At 44.8% G+C, this 18,903-nt stretch overlaps 1 protein-coding gene across 11 annotated transcripts in view; it reads right to left on the bottom strand.

Moving 5' to 3' along the window:
- Positions 1-18,903, bottom strand: part of SHANK3 (SH3 and multiple ankyrin repeat domains 3) — a 375,700-nt gene that overhangs the window by 283,617 nt on the left and 73,180 nt on the right. For all 11 annotated transcript variants that reach the window (XR_008821984.1, XM_056339563.1, XM_056339567.1 and 8 more), the window contains one exon: positions 16,370-16,478. Coding sequence is in view for 10 of the 11 variants with exons in the window: in XM_056339563.1 (XP_056195538.1) it covers positions 16,370-16,478 (109 nt within the window). In the remaining variant the exon portion in view is untranslated. The remainder of the gene's footprint in view (positions 1-16,369; positions 16,479-18,903) is intronic.

Below are 18,903 nucleotides of genomic sequence, written 5' to 3'. Positions count from 1 at the left end.
ATAGGCAAAGACTCTGACAGCAGCTGCTACACCCTCCCCTCAAAGACCGGATCCCTGAGTCCATCTCTCAGCCATGCGCTACCTTGGCATGTCTGCAAGCCAGGGGCACAGCTTGCCCACCTGCACCTGCAGGACCCCACCATGGTCCTCACGAGGACGGGTGTGAAGGACCTCTCCTTGGGTGGGGGTCACAGTGCTCACACTGGGTGGGGATTTCTGTCCCACCCTGATGCTTAGGGAGATCTGAGCTGCACAAGGACCATGCTCACCCATCTGGGGGCTGATTTGATAGCACAAAGAAGGAAGAAAAACGTGCTTTCTTATAAAATGAGTATAGTCTCCTTAAGAGACCGAACGTTTTTCCAAGAATTTTGACTATAATTAAATAAATTTATTTTCTTCAGAGTGCAATATCACGCACACACAAAAGCCTCCTTTTTCAGACAAATCCCTAAGTCTTTACATTCAAATTCCCCAAACTACAAATGGAGCAATGTGAGCACTAGCTAAAATAAGATGCCATCAGCTTGTACTACAGTCATGTATTTTTTAGGAAGGTATCTGATTTGCAAATAAATTAAAAACTCTCAGTTTAGTAGAAATAACTATTTAAATGAGAATAATAAAATGGTTTTACATACAAATAAAAAAGCATATGAATATTAATTTTAGAGCATTGCTATTTAACCAAATTTTTAAACAAGATAGGTGGAGGTCAGAAAAGGTTCTGTGACTTTGCTAAAACTCTCTGGGTTTTGTGCTACAAGACATTAATATAAAAAATTAAGATTACTGAAGACTGTTGGTCAAGAGGATTAAAGATGGGTTCACCAGTAAGAGGAATCACCAGTAAATGAGAATGTTATAACTGGGTCTTCTAAGGATTAACATCAGCTCAAACCTGTCAATTATTTTTAACAACAATCTGGAAGAAAAGAAGTAATCTCTAAGGAAGTTCACACACACACACAGAGAATATTTTTACATATGACAAAGTCAATGGTATAATAAATACAATGGCTTCATGCATTCATTGCCCAATGTCAGACTTTAGCACAGGACAGGTACAATGCTTTATAGCTAGAAAATATGAGATGTATTTAAACGCGAAGGTAATTACCATTGTAACAACATGCATATTACATGGGAATGTAATTGTGTCCACACGACTAGCAACATCACCAAGAATAAGCAGTGGAAATATTCCCTTAGCTTAGCAGTAGCCGTGAAGATAAGAGTTTGGTAGTGTTATCAGTAAGGGTCTGCATCCCTTCTCACACTGCATGCAGCCACCAGGAGCAAGCAGTGCCTGATGCAGAACAAGAAACGGTGGAAAACGCCACATGTCAGGCTAACAGATGAATGGATGCACTGCTGATGTGGTGCTAGGGGAGGTTCTTGGAAGACCTTGGTGGAGCTCGCAGAGACATGGCCATGGTTTCTGTGGTTCAGAAGAGCTGGGCGGCCATGGTGGAAGCACAGTCTGCACTTCCACTGAAGCAGTATGGGGGTGCAGGGGTTCCAGTTCACACACACACCATACACCAAGGGAGATGAAGAGCAGGTGACTGTGGGTGAGCTCCAGGGGCAGAAGAGCCTTTCTTCTCCTCTCTACCAACACCAAAATCACCCGCTGTGCAGCTCCCCAGCTCTCATGCCCCAGCTTTTTAGCTAGGGCCACCTTCAGCCAAAGGCAAAGGGAAGCCAGAGAGGAGAGTCCAGTGAAGTTACAGCCTTTTAAGGACCGTCGCTTACCTTCTGTGCCAAATACCATTGCTTTGATTTCATAGAATCACAGGATGATTTGGGTTGGAAGGGACCTTAAAGACCATGTAGTTCCAACCCCCCTGCCATGGACAGGGACACCTTCCACTAGACCAGGTTGCTCCAAGCCCCATCCAACCTGGCCTTGAACACTTCCAGGGATGGGGCAGCCACAGCTTCTCTGGGCAACCTGTGCCAGTGCCTCGCCACCTTCACAGTAAGAATTTCTTCCTAATATCTAATCCAAATCTAACTTCCATCATTATCACTGACTTTCAGTTACTGCTTTTTCACCATAATTTCTATCAAATCTTTTCCTTATTTATGGTTATTTTTAATTATTTTGAGAGCACATATTTGGCCCTTGCAGTGTGATAAGAACTCAGACTGCTACAAACTTCAGGCCGTGCATATGAACAGAACTATCCTCATCAATCTCTGCTCCAGGCATCTACTTCCATCTCCACATGCAGTTAAATCACCAGTCTTTTTTCAGTATTTCAGTTTAAATGAGACAAACTTTTCAAAGAGGCAAAAGACAGAGAAAACAAGGCTTCCAATCTTCCTTTAGTCTCAGTTATTAATATGCCAAATTCAATTGTAAAATCTATCACGTTATCTTGAATCCTGACAACTGAGAAAGGTCCAAAAAGGGTGTTTCAAGATGCACTGAATGAACTGCAGCTAGCAATTTGTTCACTAAATCTAATGTAATCACTACCTAATCTAGGATTTTAGTGATTACACTCTGTTAATTCTTGGAGACGTGTGTATCCAAATATATGCTTGAAGTAATTAACTAATAAGTGCACAAGATCTGCAGCAGAAAACAAGAACCAGCAAGACAATGCATTGCAGGTTGCACAGCAGAAGAAAGTGATAGATGGACGTAAGAAGGAGCTGCAGGTTGGACTCTGCCTTTGGGCCGTTCGGCAGCCAAGCTCCACAGTGTGGGTTTGACACCAGCGCTGCCTCTGACGCTCACAGAGCAGCTGTAACGGGAAGAGCTTCACAACAAAGCCAGCACCCACCCATGCATGGTGGCTGCTCGAGTGCACCTCATCCCTGACGGGTGAGATTAAACTCTGTAGCCAAAACCTGCAACAGCAAATTGGGGCCAGCAGACAAGAGCTGTACTTGGGAGCAGCACCAGTGCTTAGGAGCCTGGGGAAGGAGCAGGTGAGATGGTCTGGGTCTAAAAAGCTGCCAGTGGGACAGTTCCTTTAATCAGTGGGTTGTAGGGAAGCAGAGGTGGGAATGGAACAGCTTCTCAGAGGATTTCCTTGTGCAAAGGGCACCCTTGCAACCCAGCAGCCTGGCTGGTGAGAGCAGCACAGGACTGGGGCAGTGCTGGGGCAGGACACTGCTGAGACAGCGCGTAGCTCCCACAGCTGGAGCACGGAGCAACTCCGGGTCCAGAAAGCTCGCAGGAGTTCATTGCTGCTCCACTTGAAGGAGTGTTTTCTCTATGTTTTTGTCTTGTGACTATGTTTTCTCTTCATTCTGCTAAAAAAAGCTTAGGATGAAAAGCATTGCTAATGTTTGAATTGCAAACAAGGTATTCTGGCAATCCTCAGGCTGGTCATGCCTGTGAAATCCATGAATTCAAACAAGGCTGCATTGTGGAATAAAACTTCTAAGTTCCTGTCCCCAGAACTGGACCAAGATCCCCTGTTCCTGCCAACTGCAGCTGGCTCAGCTCTGGATCAGGTGTTATCCACACAAATCCCAGAAGCCAGCAGCAAAGAGACAACTTGAGAGGACAGTCACAGTGTCACACAATGTGGATGCTCCTCTACAGCCTCACAGACAAAAGGACCTGTAGAGGCTCCTCATGCTTGAGGAGTGTCACCATGAGAGCTGGAACTCACATGGCAAGGCAAAGGCAGTGAGGGAAGGCAGTGAAACCCTGGAGAGTGCTCCAACACCAGCAGGAACAACCTTTCCACTCTGATATCAGAATTTTAAAACAAAAACAAACAAAAAAAAATCCGTGTTACTCCAGGACTCAATCTATCATTTAGGAAAAGGGAGGATGTCTGTTCAAGTTGAGATGACAACAGGCTTGATACGAAAGTTTTCATTGCAGGCTACTGGAGAGGAGAGTTACTGTCTACTCAGTGTTCCTATACAGACCTATAGTACACAGTAACAAAAATATCTGCCTATGACAAATACCCTGTGTAAGCAGAACCTCATGGTAGTGTTTTTCAGCTGTAGGTTAAAGCATTACAAGATGACGTTTCATCTTCAGTTTCAGCTGAACGCAAACATACAATTTTTTACTGATCTCCAGTTGTGCATTTGATTCAAAGAGATGCCACCAGTTTGCTTAAAAAACCAAAAAGGATTAAAGCAACTAGGTTAAGAGATTTTAAACTGAGGAGGACAATACTTATACAAACCACAAGGCACTGGAGTTTTATCCTTTGTTTCCTCTCTCTAATCACAATTTGCTGGCTGAACCAGCACTTCCAGCTGTAACTTTCACCTTCTAAAATTGAAAGCAACAGAAAATATATCATTTATGAATGTGAGTTATTCGGTTGTTAATCAAGTAGTTGTGCATGTGTACCTTGAATGCATTATGCCATAGCTAGCAGGCAGTCTGGATACAGCACAGCCAAAGCAGGAGAGGGGCATGCTTCCCGTGCCGTGGGCAGAGGGCTTTTTTCCTAACAGTAAGCAGAAGGCTGAGAAAGCACTGCCATGCACAGCAAATATTTCTCCCCACTTACTTATTGCTGTTGCTGTTTGTCCTCACATCGTACTGGGGACACAGTCTGTATTGCTGCACACAGTCAAGAATACTTCTTTGCAAATACAATGATTTCCGCTCATTCTCCTGCTGTTTCCCAGTTGCCACCCTATGCTAAATATTGAGGATTGTCCTTCTCTTTCCTACATGCTAAACTATCATTCAGGCTTGGGTCTCATTTTAGAATGACAATAACTTCTCAAGAATTTTTTTTACATCCTTAAAATGTACCTACAGGAAAAAACTGTGAAATTTTTCTTCTAATCTATGTCAAAGACAGTTAATCTCTCCTAGAATATCTTCCCAGCAATCCTGCAGCACTGAAACATGAACAACGGCAAACTGGGCTGCAGCGGTTTAAGACGTGGCTCTTCTCTGCCCTCTCACCCCAGCAGAGTGAGGGGAAGGGGAATACCTGCTGCACTTCAGCTGCCTGAGTGCAGCTTAAAACCACTCCCAAAAGCAGCTTAAATGAAGATACCAGGCTTGGCACTGAAGAGGCTGGGATGATGCCGTATCTTCCTGTTGGCTCTGCTGTGAGCACAGCACCGCAAAGCGCACAATATTTCATGGTGCAGCCAGTGTTATTTGAAGTCCATTAACTGGATTTAACTCTGGAGAAGAACATTCCTCCAAGCAGGGAAGTCCAGCTTGCCTTGGAGTGCTCCCCACCACACACTGCCTGCATGCAAGGGATCTGCTCTGTTCAGAAGAATTCAGCCCAGGACAAGCATGCAACACCTGCATAGACAAGGTGTGAGGGGACCCTGGTGAGACTGGGCTGCAAACCCGGCTGTGCTCCAGCAAACACACCTAGCATTGACCTTAGGGATACAAACAGGCTCTGATAATGGCAGAAAAAGGAAGACAGGGTTGTGAGTTATGAATGTGAGTTATTCAGGCTGTTAATCAAGTAGTTGTGCATGTGTACCTTGAATGCATTATGCCATAGCTAGCAGGCAGTCTGGATACAGCACAGCCAAAGCATGAGAGGGGCACGCTTGCAACTCACATCCCTAAAGGGGACAGCATGGATGGTAAGTCCCAGAGCATGGCTGCTGTGTGTCCTGGGAACAAAAAGAACAGCAAAGGCTGGAAAGAGAAACTGAGAGTATGCGCAGGTATTTTCATAGCTCAGATGAACTGGGCAATGTATATCATCCTTCTCATCCACAACACAGATATATCCCTTTCCGAACTGCTAGAATTTAAACCTCAAGCAGGGTTATACAACTTCTCTCCTTTAAAAGAAATAGTTCATGAGCAACAGGAGAGCTCTGTTTTCTGGAAAACCTGCAGATAAGACTATTAATTTCTCTGTGTTGAATAGGATCACAGATAATGACCCACAAATAATTTCTGCCGAGATATTTTTTCCCCAGGTCAAGAGAGGTAGAAGAAAAGGCTACAGAAACTAAGAAAAGGATGAATCATTTTTGCTAGGGATCTATACTGCAAAGTCTTTCAGACAGTAATACTGCATTTGCTGCCACAAAAATCAGCAGAGCAGTTACAAACTGCCTTTGGATGGGGATGAAGGGAACACTTGTGTTGCACAGGAGTGGATGAAGAAGAAAGCTTTAGCTGCTTAAGGGCTGAATTTCCAAAACCTCAAGGGTTTGTGTTCCCCTTCTCTGCTTTTGTATGAGGAAGGAGAATAAAGGGTGTTTGTAATTATCCATGCTGAAGACATGGCCACACAGAAGGGAGCATTTGGTGTCAGAGCGTATTTGCAATATCTCTCATAGACTCATCCCTAGAGACACAGTGGATAAAAGAGCATTGCTAATAGCAATGCTGCTCTGCCTAAAAGGAGAGTAAATTTACTACAGTGATTTTGTAAAGGATGGCTGAGAAGTTAAGAATAGCACTTAGGCACTGCAGCTTTTTCTATCTTTGCTAAATACCAAGCACTGGAAATACCATCATTTATTTATTCCTTCTCTTGAAATCTTAGTTGGACATCTGCCCACAGTCCCACCAATTTACTGATAAACCTGAAAGCTCTGGGTTAAAAATTCAGTACAGAAGTATTCCCAACCAAGGAGAGACTAAGGTTTTCAACTTATCTGGAGGCTTGATTTAGCAGCAAAGTGGCCTCTCCTCTCTCTATGCACATTACCCCTGCAGGTCCTCAAAGGATTAGGCAAGAAAACTCTAAGACCTTTTGGGAAGAGTTTCCCCTCCCTGTGTTTTTATCCTCTTTAGTTTCAGTTTTTACTAGATTTCCCAATCTGAGAGTCCTAGGTGATGGGCCAGGTGGGCATCTCCTGGCAAAGACTGAGGAGCACTGTTTCAGAAGGACTTGGGACGAAGTTGTTCAGAAAATCCCTGAGAAGCTGAAGAAGGCCAAAGATTTTCAGTTCCTGAAGATGGTGCAATGAGGGATGGCTTCTGCATAGAGAATATTTATGGAAGTTTGTGGCATTGTTGTCTTCAGGAAGCAGAGCACCAGAGGAAGATTTATTGCTGGTAACTGCCTCCACCTTGGCTGTTATACTCAAATATCACTACGGGCTGAAGGGACAGAGCGAAGGCACTGTTAGTTCAGTATTTAACACTGGCCACATCATTATCTGACCTGGAATTCAGAGAGGCACACAAAACTCCTTGCCCCAAAACCTTGGGGGCAAACAGCTGCCCTCCCTGTGCTTTGCCAAGCCCTCCCGGCCCTGCAGGGACATGTTATCTGCTCTTCTGCCTCTGCCTGCCAGGCAGCACAGTCTGTGCCTTCACCCCTAAATGTCTCCTGGCATGCTCCTGCGGAATTCAGTGAGAAAAAGGTGGTTCCACAATCAGGGTCATCAAGCAGTGATTCTTACCCGCGTTGCGCAGTGCCCATCCAGCCTCACACTGGCTCTCAGGGCTGTCCTCTGCATGCAGGGAGCTCAGCAGCTTGGTCTGCAACAACTCCCCACTTCCCAGAGGAGGCAAAACCCGCACTCATAGCATTGTTCCTCATCTCGGAGACTAGGTCGCAACACCGCTGGCCACCATGCCATGGGGCTCTGCCATGGGAAGCTTGGCCACAGTTGCGGATCTCTCTGGCCAGCTGGAAGGAACATTGGGTCCCAGGGGGTAATTCCCAGGCACCTGTAGATTCACAGATGGATTTGGATGCAATAACCATATGAAAGGCTTCTGTGCTTCAACAGGAAGGCTTCCCCACAGCCCACAAGTAAGCTTGAACAGCAAACAAAGAAAAAGGCAGTCCCTACAAATCCATCCAGGTTCTGTCCAGAACTGTAGGCACAGAAGCCAGTTCTTGAACTAGCTCAGCCTTGGTACAATCAAAGTCCAAATCAACAATACGATACTCCAAATCATCAATACGATATTAAATATTAAATCAATGCTCTCCTTTCTCTCTACACCCTTTCTGTGCTTCCACAGGGACTGGCAAGGAGATGGTGACCTGCAACAAGACTCCAGTGGCTTCACTCTCAGCAACTCCCTCCATTCCCAGCTTTCTTGCATCTGGCAAGTCCCGATGTCCTTCCCAGTTTGGGCAAGCCAGCGGCCTCCCCTCCTTTGATTAACCTCAGGCACGGTACATGCTCATTTTAGCCGACCTCCTGCGCTGCAGACTGAGACTTGATTAAGCCCCTTGAATATAATACTACAAGACAAAATATTCTTCCATCCATCACCCTTGGGTTAGCCAACATAAATAAAGGCAGAGCTGGAAGGACACAGAACAATTACATTTTTACTTTACCATTCACTAAAATAAAACACTATGCTGCACATATGTATACTTATTTTTTCCCAGGACAAGATGGTACAAGAAAAGGATCACAACTGACAAGTGTCAGTCATGCTGCTTAACATACTCCCATAAAGGGGAGTATGAAGACTTGTAGCAGGAAACAAATAACCTGAGAAAAATAAATTGCTTTCTCTCTGCCCAGTACCTTGAAGTTCAGATAAAAATGCATTGGGCCCTTAACAAGAGCAAAAAAACATTGATAGGAAACAGGGAGAGACCCCTAGTTAAAGGAGTCAGACACCAGAGAGGTAGTACTTGTACAGCACGTACTGCTGTTGGGTTTTTAATGCTGGATGTACCTCTGTTGACTTCTTGTAAGGATCAGCATTACAAAATAGGCGTCACTGAAAATATTAAGACCCTTATCAGGAGATAGAGAGGCAAGTGTCCTTGCTAATCTTGCTCTTCTTCAACAGTTTGCAAACAGCATTCTAACCTAAGGCTCCATCTATATATGCTGCCATGGTACAGATGTTTACTTTAAAAAAAAGAAAAGAAAAAAGCTAAACTGAAGAAAAACAGCCCAAAGGTATTTATTTTGATGAAAGAGCTATTTGTTAAGCCTATTCCAAGCCAATTTTAAGATATTCATATTAAAATAACTGTCTACACAGCTTTGTGCAGCCTTCAAAATTCATACCGTAAATTACATCAGTGCAATTTTACATGGGAACACTATGAAGGCTTGTTAAAATATCTTCTTCCAACTGCAATTGTGTTGGTTGAAGTGGCTGCCTCCCTCAGCCTTCCTCCACTGTTTGTCACTACCCCGCACTTGCAGGGCCCCCATCCCAGCATGCTCGCTCAGCCCTTTACAGGAGTCTCACCTAACATTTTTCAGTAAAAATGAGCTACTTTTTTTCCCCAAAACTTGGGATAATTGCATAATTAGGTACTTGAGATAACTAATTTATCTTCTTACAGAGGAACAGAAGAGAGGCATGTTGCAGCCAGAAGTCCAGGATAAACTCCAGAAACTTTTCCTTGACAGGAATTGTCATGTGCCTTCATTGCTTGAGCTCCACCTCATCAGAAAGGCAGTACAACCACACACACCACCTCCGAATTCCCTGTCTCGGCTATACATCTGAAGAAGTCCTACAGGTGATGAAACTATAAACAGAGCTAGAGATGACCACATCACAGTAGGGCCTCTATCTTTTGGAGAGTCTATCTAGTGGAGTCCTTGTTTAAGGAGTCTGAGGTCCTACCACTATCAGCAAGGCCACTTAACGTCATTTCCTTCCAAGCTCTGCAGAAGTGGCAAACAACAACGACAGTGACACCCACCAAGCTGCAGACCCATGAAGAGACCTCTGAGAACAGAGTTGCTCACATTTCACTCAGGAATGGGCAATGCACTGACAGCACAGCAGTATCACAGCCCTGCGCACGTGCAGCACCAAACTGTACCAATGTGACTGACTGCTGATACTGGCAGAAGACCACACAGTCCCTACTGCTGCTCTCATATTCTGCCACATAGGGTCCCTTCCTCCTCTTCATCTTCCTTCCAGTAATTCCGGGAATTCTAGCTTAGTAAACAAGTCCATAAGAAATAGGACTGCCAAAGAGCAGTTTTATATGGTTTCTTCTTTTCAGGCATGGATCTATTCCAGCTGCATGAAGGTAAGAGCTATGCCAAGCTGGAGGCACTATGCTTTCCTTTCTACAGAGAGAAAGAAGCAGTCCTGCATAGGAAGTGTGATCTGGTGATAAATGAAAGATATGGATTGGAAGTGCACATTGCACCACTGTGCAACATCTGAAATATGAACACTTACGGGAGGATAGCTGGACAGCTAGACTCGGGAGCCAGCCCTCGAGGCAGCCCAAGGAGAAGGATCTGCAGGGAGGGAACAGGGGAGACAGAGAAAGCAGGAGAACAGAGCATCAAGATGGGCAACAGAACAGGAGTACCAACCATGATCAGCAGCCCTGCAAGGAACTTGGCTGGGAGGAGTAAGCAGTTACTACACAAACACTCATGTACTTGTTTTGCTTTGTTTGGGACATCAAAGAGGGATGGAGAAGGGAGTTCGAGATGGTTTTCTCTCCTAGTCTAACTCTGTGTTCATTACTATTGTGGCCAGAAGTGAAACAGTTAAAAAAAACGACAAATGTATTTTATTTTCTATGATTTCTGATTGCTTTCAGCAAGACCATCATCTCATATTTTATACAAAGATACATGACAGGCTCAGGTCCTGAAAAGCATCACCAAGAAAGACTATCCAAGCTGCAAGAGAAAACCAGCAGACTGTCTTCCTCAAGCTGAACCCAAAGGGATGGGTTCAGCCTGCACGTGTAAGTGTGGGCAGGTAAGCTCCCACCACAGTTAATGGAGATGTGGTGGACAACTCAGCGGCACTCAGCTGCAGCAGCCCATGGGTAGGACTCAGCCACCTCAGCGAGGACCCCATCCAGCACGGCAGGTGCCGATCCCACCCAAGCTGCCAGCCAGAGCAGGAGGCAGCCCTGCACCAAGCCTGCCAGGTCCATGTTGATGTCTCAGATCCCTGGTGTGAGGTGCCCAGCCCAGGCGACCAACTGCAGCCTCAGGGCCAGCCACTGAAATGCATCTGGGTGCCCCTCACCGTGAACTGGAAACCTGGCCAAGTGAACAGGAACCATGCTGCAGCACTCGTATTTACATGTCTGAGCACAGAAGCTGAGGAGAGTCCGTTCTGGAGGCTTCTCAGGAAACCACACTTCACCAAGAGGTGAGATAATGATCTTGGCTGAGAAATAGGTAGAGCAATTAGAAAGATGTTAAACTAAGAACACAAGCAAAATGATTCCAAAGAGGGAAACGCAGCACAAATGCACCATGTCAGAAGTAATTAAACCCATTTGACAAAGACTGTGAGGAAGATTTTTTTTTTCTTCCTCTTTACTGATTGCAAAATCCTAGGAGGCCGGATAACAAGAAAAAGGATGTGGACTTCTTTTGCTGGTAATAAGAATTATGATATAATTGTCAGTACTGAAATCTACAGGCAGCTATGCCATTTTATAACATTACATATGCCTGCTTGTTGTGAGAATAAGGAAGTACTGAGTGGGCAAGGAGGACCAGAGAAAGAGTCTACATTAAAATCCCATCATCTATCATATGGCCACTAATTATTCAGAACAGGACTTTGAATGCATACAGATTAACAACTGCAGGAATAAGTTAAAAGGTCCTTCATTAAGATTTTGTTGCAGACCACGAACTCAAAAAAAAAAAAAAAAAGCATTAACTTCCTAAGTGTTTATCTCTAAGTTGCATAAATTTACATTTGCGCTATCAGGGCAAATTCAAATTGAAGGGAAATGTTGAGTGTCCCATCCAACAATCAATAAGTGTCATTTCATTTTCTAAAAAGGAGAAAACTGATCACTTGAATATAGGCACTGTCGTACTCCAACATAGGGGAATGCTACTTTGGATCTCAATGTGATAAATAAAAACGTGCTAAATATTTGACTGCTATCAAGTCAACTAGAGATGACATGGAAACAAGAAAGTCTCAACTAGCCAGGTGAATATTTGATGCTTCCTAAGGAATTCAACCAAGGAAAATTAGATTAAGTAATCAATCATGGCAAACACAGGAGGTTTCAAATTAAAGAGTAAAAGGCGACTGGGAAATCTTGAAGAACAATTTCTGTGTGACCCAGAACTAAAAATCCATAAATTGAAGAGAACCCCTTCCACGTGTCCCTCCCAAGTCAGCAGTGAAGTGATGGTGGCAGTTACAGAGACAACTCTAACAACAGGACATGATGAGATAGATAGTAGTTGATATGAACTGAAAATTAGAAAATTAAGAATAATAACAAGAACAAATGGCATGGGAGTAAAGAAATCCACATTTGGTCTGGCAAAGGACTGTCAGAGAGGGGTTTGGCTGCTGTTGTTTAAATTTGATAATACCACAATGACTTCCCAGCCCCTGTGCAAGCCAGTCAGTCACTAGGCAGGTAATGTATGATTGCTAATAAATACAGGCAGCAAACTGACCAATCATTTATTTTCACTTTGCTGCTGTGGAAATACATTATCTTCCTTTCCATTACCAAATATGGATTTTTGGCATTAGCTACCCAGGACTGAATAAACAGTTTACATCTAATGAATGTTGTATATTGTCCTCTTTATCTTCTCCTTGAAGATCTTCATGGTCCAAAAAAAGTTAAACTTTAACACATTTTGAAATATAGGGACATTCAAAAAGACCAGAAGAAAAGCAGTGTCAGGCCAGTGTTCAAAAAGCAGCAAGTAAAATGATCCATGAAACTACAAGTCAGAAAAATAACACTGATCCTGGGAAAAGCTGGGGAAATTGATTTGGAATTTAACTGACACATCATTAAAGAATACCTGTATTATTAATATTGCCCAATCAAGCTTCACAGTAAATTGGTCTTCCTACTCAAACGTAATTCCTTTCCTCGGTAAATTAGAAGTCTGATTGATGCAGATAGCTGTATTGATGTAAGACTCATGCTTGACTGAGTCCTACATGACATTAAAAATGAGTGGTATAAAATGTCAGTCAGGCGTGCTCCAAATGAACAAAAATCCAACTGAAGAGCAGCATTGGAGCAGTCACTGGGGAACGTGACTGACCACGTGGGCGCTGAAGAGGCTTTTTGGCGTGTTGCACTTGATTCTTACTCTAGATCCTCATCAATTATCCTGAAGTAAATACAAATCTCTAATCAGATTTGTAGATGCCACAAGGCTTGGAAGAGTGCTGGGAGCAATCAGAGCCAGGCAATCCCAGAACCAGGAACAACAGGCATGGAAACTCCACGAGACACCATTTGAAATGCTACACACTGGGAAGGAGATGTGCTGCCCTGGGCAGCTGCAGCAGCTGCACCCTGCGGTCATGGCTTTGCAAGATGCTCCTGCCTGGGGGCCCAAGCTGGACGTCCTCAGCCGCGCTGCTGTGGTCAGTGGCCCAGCAGCAAGCAGCAACTTCCCACCATGCTCTTCCACCATCTAGCCCAGGCTGCATGGGATGTCAACAGGAAGGAAAACAACCTCCCCAAAACAAATTTCTCAAGCAAGGAGCTACTTAGTGGTTTCACTTCATTCAGCCAACATGGGCCAAATAATCCCAGGGTAGGACACAACGCAGGAGGAGGACAGGAAGGGAAACCCCCCTGGCCCCTCCATCCAGCAGGACATAATATGGGGCCCCATCCCAGAGATGTGTCGTCACCCCCATCCACCCAAACGCAGCCCTGGGATGCTGGAGAACAGGGACCTGCATGAAGAGCTGTGCCTGCTCATGATAAGTGGCACAGGCAGGCAGCAGGCTGTCTAGTACCTGCATTCCTAAAAACCTCTTCAAAATGTAGTAGTGACATATAAGTCACAAAAATGACAGGAAAACTGGAGAAAACCTTCAAATGAAAGACCGGAGGAGTTTGGCCTCTCCCTAATTAAGGAAAGGAAGATTGAATGTTGACTTGATTACCGTGTATAAATACCTTCATGTGAAGACATACCAGATACTAAAGTGCTCTTTAATCTAGAAGATAAAGTATAACGACAGCTGGAAGCTGAAGCACACAAATTTAAATGAGATACGAATTTTAAACAGTGATGGTGATTAACCAAATAACGAAGGAAAGACAAGGAACTTCTGTTTCCTGAATCAAGATTGATGACTTTCTGGAAAACATGTTTAAGCTTTGCTTAGTGAACACACACACACAGAGGGGGTGAAGAGCATCCTGCGAGATACAGGAGGTCGGGTCAGATGGCACAATAGCTCCATCTGGTCTTAAATTCCAGGAACCCATGAATACTGAACAGCAGCTTTATGTCCTTCTTTCATCTTCAAAAAATTGCAAAGCAGGCAGCAATGAACTGGTTTTGCACAAGAATTGGGACTCCAGAAGTGAAGTGTCCAAGGCTGCCTCTGCTCCAACAGTCTATTTTTGCATCTCACAGTATCCACTCTGGTTTTGCCCTTGGTTCTGAACTGGATCCAAATGACTATTTGGGTCGGGTGGTTTTCCTTCCTCCCACTCTATACTTAACACAGTCTTTTCAGTACTCATAAGCCTGCTCCTGTAAGCCTCTACCCTTCTGTGAAATAACACCTGGGTTCAAACCATACCAGATCCAAAACTCTCACGGCATCTTTTCAAGCAGTACACTGCACTCTGTGATATAATATACTCTGGAAAGCTGAATCAACTTTAGAAGAGGACTTTGGAAGGAAAGATCCCTTAAAATGCTTGTAAGGTCTTGGGACAAAGACGAAAAGCACATGAAGCTGAGCTGTTTGGACATGCTCCAGGACAGACAGCGATTGTGCCTGCATGCTATCAGCTGTCTTTCCTATGAGCAGTTGTTATCAGGACACCCTGGCAGGTTCAGACAGAGTAGCTACACCAGCAAATTAAACTGTATAAATGCTCCTGGGTGCTGTTCAAATGGTTCTTGCCAGAGTTTGGCTGCACCAGCTTTCACCTTCCCAGTTCAGGCCTGGCAGAGGCCATTCCCAAGGGCAGTTGGGATGCAGCTGCGTTATCTGAGAGGGTAAGAGAGGTTAATGGTGTGAACGACACCGCTGACCTCGGTGCTGAAAAATGGTCCGGACACACTAAATTTCTGAGTACAGAAGTAGCCAGTGTTTCAGAAACAACCTGAAAAACCATCCAGCTGAACCAGAAACACAGAAAATTAATCATCAGCTTGGAGTCTGCTCATGGGTTGGAAATGTGCCCGTGATTCACACACAGAAATCCAACTCTGTAATAAATACTAATAACCTGCATTACTTTGAAACAGGAACAACAAAAGCAGTAACTCTTCTCTCAGAACAAGACTATGAGGCTTCACAGCAGGGGAAATGGGGAGAGGTCCTCCCTCACTGCCCCATCCGTAAGGAAAACATGCTGGAGGCTGATCCTCGCTTCAGCCAGGACCCTGCAGACAACCCCTGGCAGCCAGCACTCCAGCAACCAGACTTCTCTGGGGTAAATTTTGCATACATAGATGGAAGAAAAAATGGAAAGAAGAAAAAAACAATTGAGGCAAACAGAGTCCAAGATTTTATTTTCTTGACCCCCAAAATAATTCTTAAACCTTCTGACTACTTCATGAAGAGATCCTTGGACAGCAATTCATCTTTGCCCACCTTGTCAGTCCCAGAGACAGTCTCATTACTTCCCAGAATATTACTGAAAGATGCACAGCCTCACAGCTCTTTCATTTTATACTGTATTCCCAGGCTCTGTATCTTTCACACACACACACACACCCCCCATCTTCATCCAAGAGCTTTCTGTAACTTCATGCTCCCAAGATCCAAGCATCATAAGAAGACACATCCTGGTTTCAGCTGGGATGGAGTTAATTATCTTCTTAGGAGCTAATATGGTGCTGTGTTTTGGCTTTGATGTGAGACTGTTCAGTTCCTCAGGCCTGGCTAGCAAAAAGGCTGGAGGGGCACAAGGAACTGGGAGGGGACACAGCCAGGTCAGCTGCCCCGAACACAAACAAAGAGGTATCCCATACCATGGGACCTCATGCCTGGTATATAGACCTGGGGGGCTGGCTGGGGAGGGCTGGTTGTTGCTCAGGGACTGGCTGGGCATCGGTGGGCAGGTGGTGAGCAGTTGCATTGTGCACCACGTGTTCCATTCTTCTTTTCCCTCTGGATGTTATTATTTCCCTTCCCTTTTTCATTACAACTGTTATTGTCATCGTTGTTATTATTGTTCTTTCATTTTTATTCTACTTCAATTATTAAATTGCTCTTCTCTCAACCCTCAAGTTTTACATTCCTTTCCAACTCTCCTCCCCACCCCTCGGGGTGAGGGGGGAGTGAGCGAGTGGCTGCCTGGTACTTAATTACCAGCCGGGATTAAACCATGACAAAACACTACTGAGAAATCAAATTTACATCTCTCTGTTCCAAACCTTACATTTCAGACAATACATCATTTACTACACCTCCTCAAAAACAACCACTCCCCCAAATTCCCACTGTCTCCCCTAGACATTTTCTCCCCCAGTCCTGCTCTGTCATGACTCCTCTCCTCTGTGGAAAAGCCAGTCTTACCTCCAGTATCCGGATCATGAAAGTTGGGGTCCAGTCCCTTCTCCAGCAGTCTGCAGACCTTCTCCGCATTTAGCATCTGCACGTACTCCATGAACTTCTTCAGATTTGCCTGCAGCCATGACACCCCAGGAAAATACACAGTGTTAACACCCCAATATGAAGAAAGAAGCTACCAGAGGAATATCCCCATTCAAGGGACCCAGGGCAACTATTAAGAATAATGGGGCAGCACACACCAGAAGCTAGGGCACATGAGGGTCTGCTGCAAATCTACATGGAAGACAGACCTTACGTCCCTCTCCTCTGACTCAGACTGGGACTGCTGGATGACCCCATGGAAACCATCAGGGGCTGCCAGCCACCACCTTCTGACCTTGATGCAAGTCCCCTGCTAAGGCACTTTCTGTTTGTACACACTGCAAGGGCAGGCACACACATTGCACGTGCTTGTGACACAGGCACATCAACAGACACATCACTTCATGCATTCGTCAACAATGCAGCATGGTGCTGGCTATGGAAGGTGCTGTGCCAGCGGAGCAGCAGCCCAGTGACGGTGAATTGTACTGCCCGGGGTTTCATCTGCATCTCACTGCAACGTCGTGTACATTCTGTTGTGTCACAAACTCATTTTAAGGGAGTATAGCACATCCGCCTGCTGAACTTAAAACCCTTTGGAGGAAAGATCCAGCTACTCAGACACCAACCATTATTGTATGGTGCAGTGGGTATGGCTGTCGCACTGTCTGCTGTGAAACTATGCTTTATTCTTGACGCAATGTTCTGTCTTTGGCCAAAAACCAAATCTTGTGTTTGAGGGGACTGAGTGCCCAAAAGACTCTCCTTTAAGTCCACCTGGTTGGTTTGGGGTTGTTGCTTTCCTCCCTTTTTTCTCTTTTGGATAGCTAAACTTGATGAATACGTAATTTTATTAAATCTGTAGACTCTAGAAATTGCCACTCTGCCAGGCAGGCAGGCAGACACTTGGATGGACTACAGTGTGAAAACACCCATCTCGCACACATTTCCAGTCCAGATTTTCAGACCTTTGATTGCAGGTTGGCTGGGGTTTTTTGAGTTTATTTTAATCAAACCTTGCAGTAGCCAGCTTTAGGAGAGGCACTCTAGAAAGTGCCTGACATAGCACAAATACTGTGCAATTAGCTGAGAGAAGTCTTTGGGAAAAGCTCTAACCAACTGGTCAAGCTACAGACAACGGTCAGGGAGCTGCTCTTGCTCTTGTGAACCGCTGCACAGCTGGCTGAAGGTGTCTGAGCCAAGCAGATCTTTCAACTTGATATAGAAAAATTATATCTTTTATGAAGCAAAATGAACTCGAAAGTGCCTCACTTGAAATTTCATTTTGAAGACTTCCAGTTGGAAAACAGAAAAAAAAATAATCTGAAAATAATCTGAAAAACAGGATGCAGAAACATGCCTAATTCTTTTCAAAGGCTTCCTAAACAAAATTTTGTCACATATTATTTTGCATAACATTTTCATTTTATCAAAATTTAATTTTCTAGGGGGAAAAATTGTTAGTTTTAGAACCATTTCTACAGAAGAGCCTGCAAATCCTGATACTTGGGACCCACAAGTTCATCTGTGCTATTTCTCTGATATGCTGAGGAGACCATGGTAAGAAGTCAGACAGAAAATATCACCAAGATGAAACTTAACTTTCCAAGGATGAGACAAATTAATGCTGGGCTGTGAACCTGATTTAAACCAAATTCAGTCTCTGTGTGGTTAGTCTGCAGAACCAAGCCTAAAACAGTTGTTTCTAAAGTCAGCACCATGGAGCCATGCCATAAACAAGCCAGGTCACACATTTAAAATTACATAGCCATTTTAGTGCACTACCCCCTGCATCATTACTCCATCTCAGCAGAGCTAATTAGCTCAGGCAAAACCCTATGGTAACGCAGCTCCACTGCACCCGTGCCAGTACTTGACCTGCTTGTCCTGGCTGTCTGCAGTGATATGCAGACACATGCAGAGATGCCAATGCCACAGGAATGCACAAGATAATGCTCAAAGCCACAGACACGCAATTCAGCTATAAAGTTCATTCCCCTTAGTGCCCCAGGGACAACAGTGCTGTAAGGCAAGAGCCAAGAAGAGCAGGGATTCACCAGGGACAGTGGCTGCCCCAGCTGATCCCTCGGTGCGGAGCACACTCCTGCTCCCCATCCCAACCACGCTGCCCATCGGCCGGGTGCTCCCTTGCATTCCTCTAGACGGCACCAGCCCAGGCAGGGCTGCTGGAACAGACACAACGAAACAGTGGGACAATGTACATGAAGGAGAAACCACTCAAGAGGGTAGGTAAACAAAGGCTGGGTCACCCCTGCTGGGAGATGCTGGAAATGTCTACGTGCAGTACAAGCAATTCCCACAGCACCAATGCTCTTATCACCAGCGCAGCAAGAGGGCGACTGGCATCAACTGCAGCAGGGCATAAGCACTGCCTTTTCAGGTGGTAATATATTCCCCCGACCCTTGCCGCTCAGTGTTACCTCCCCCCCTCAGCT

Source organism: Falco biarmicus, chromosome 5, assembly GCF_023638135.1.
Source record: "Falco biarmicus isolate bFalBia1 chromosome 5, bFalBia1.pri, whole genome shotgun sequence".
NCBI lineage: Eukaryota > Metazoa > Chordata > Aves > Falconiformes > Falconidae > Falco > Falco biarmicus.
Note: the sequence above shows the minus strand (reverse complement) of the source record. Positions and strands in the feature narration are given on the sequence as shown.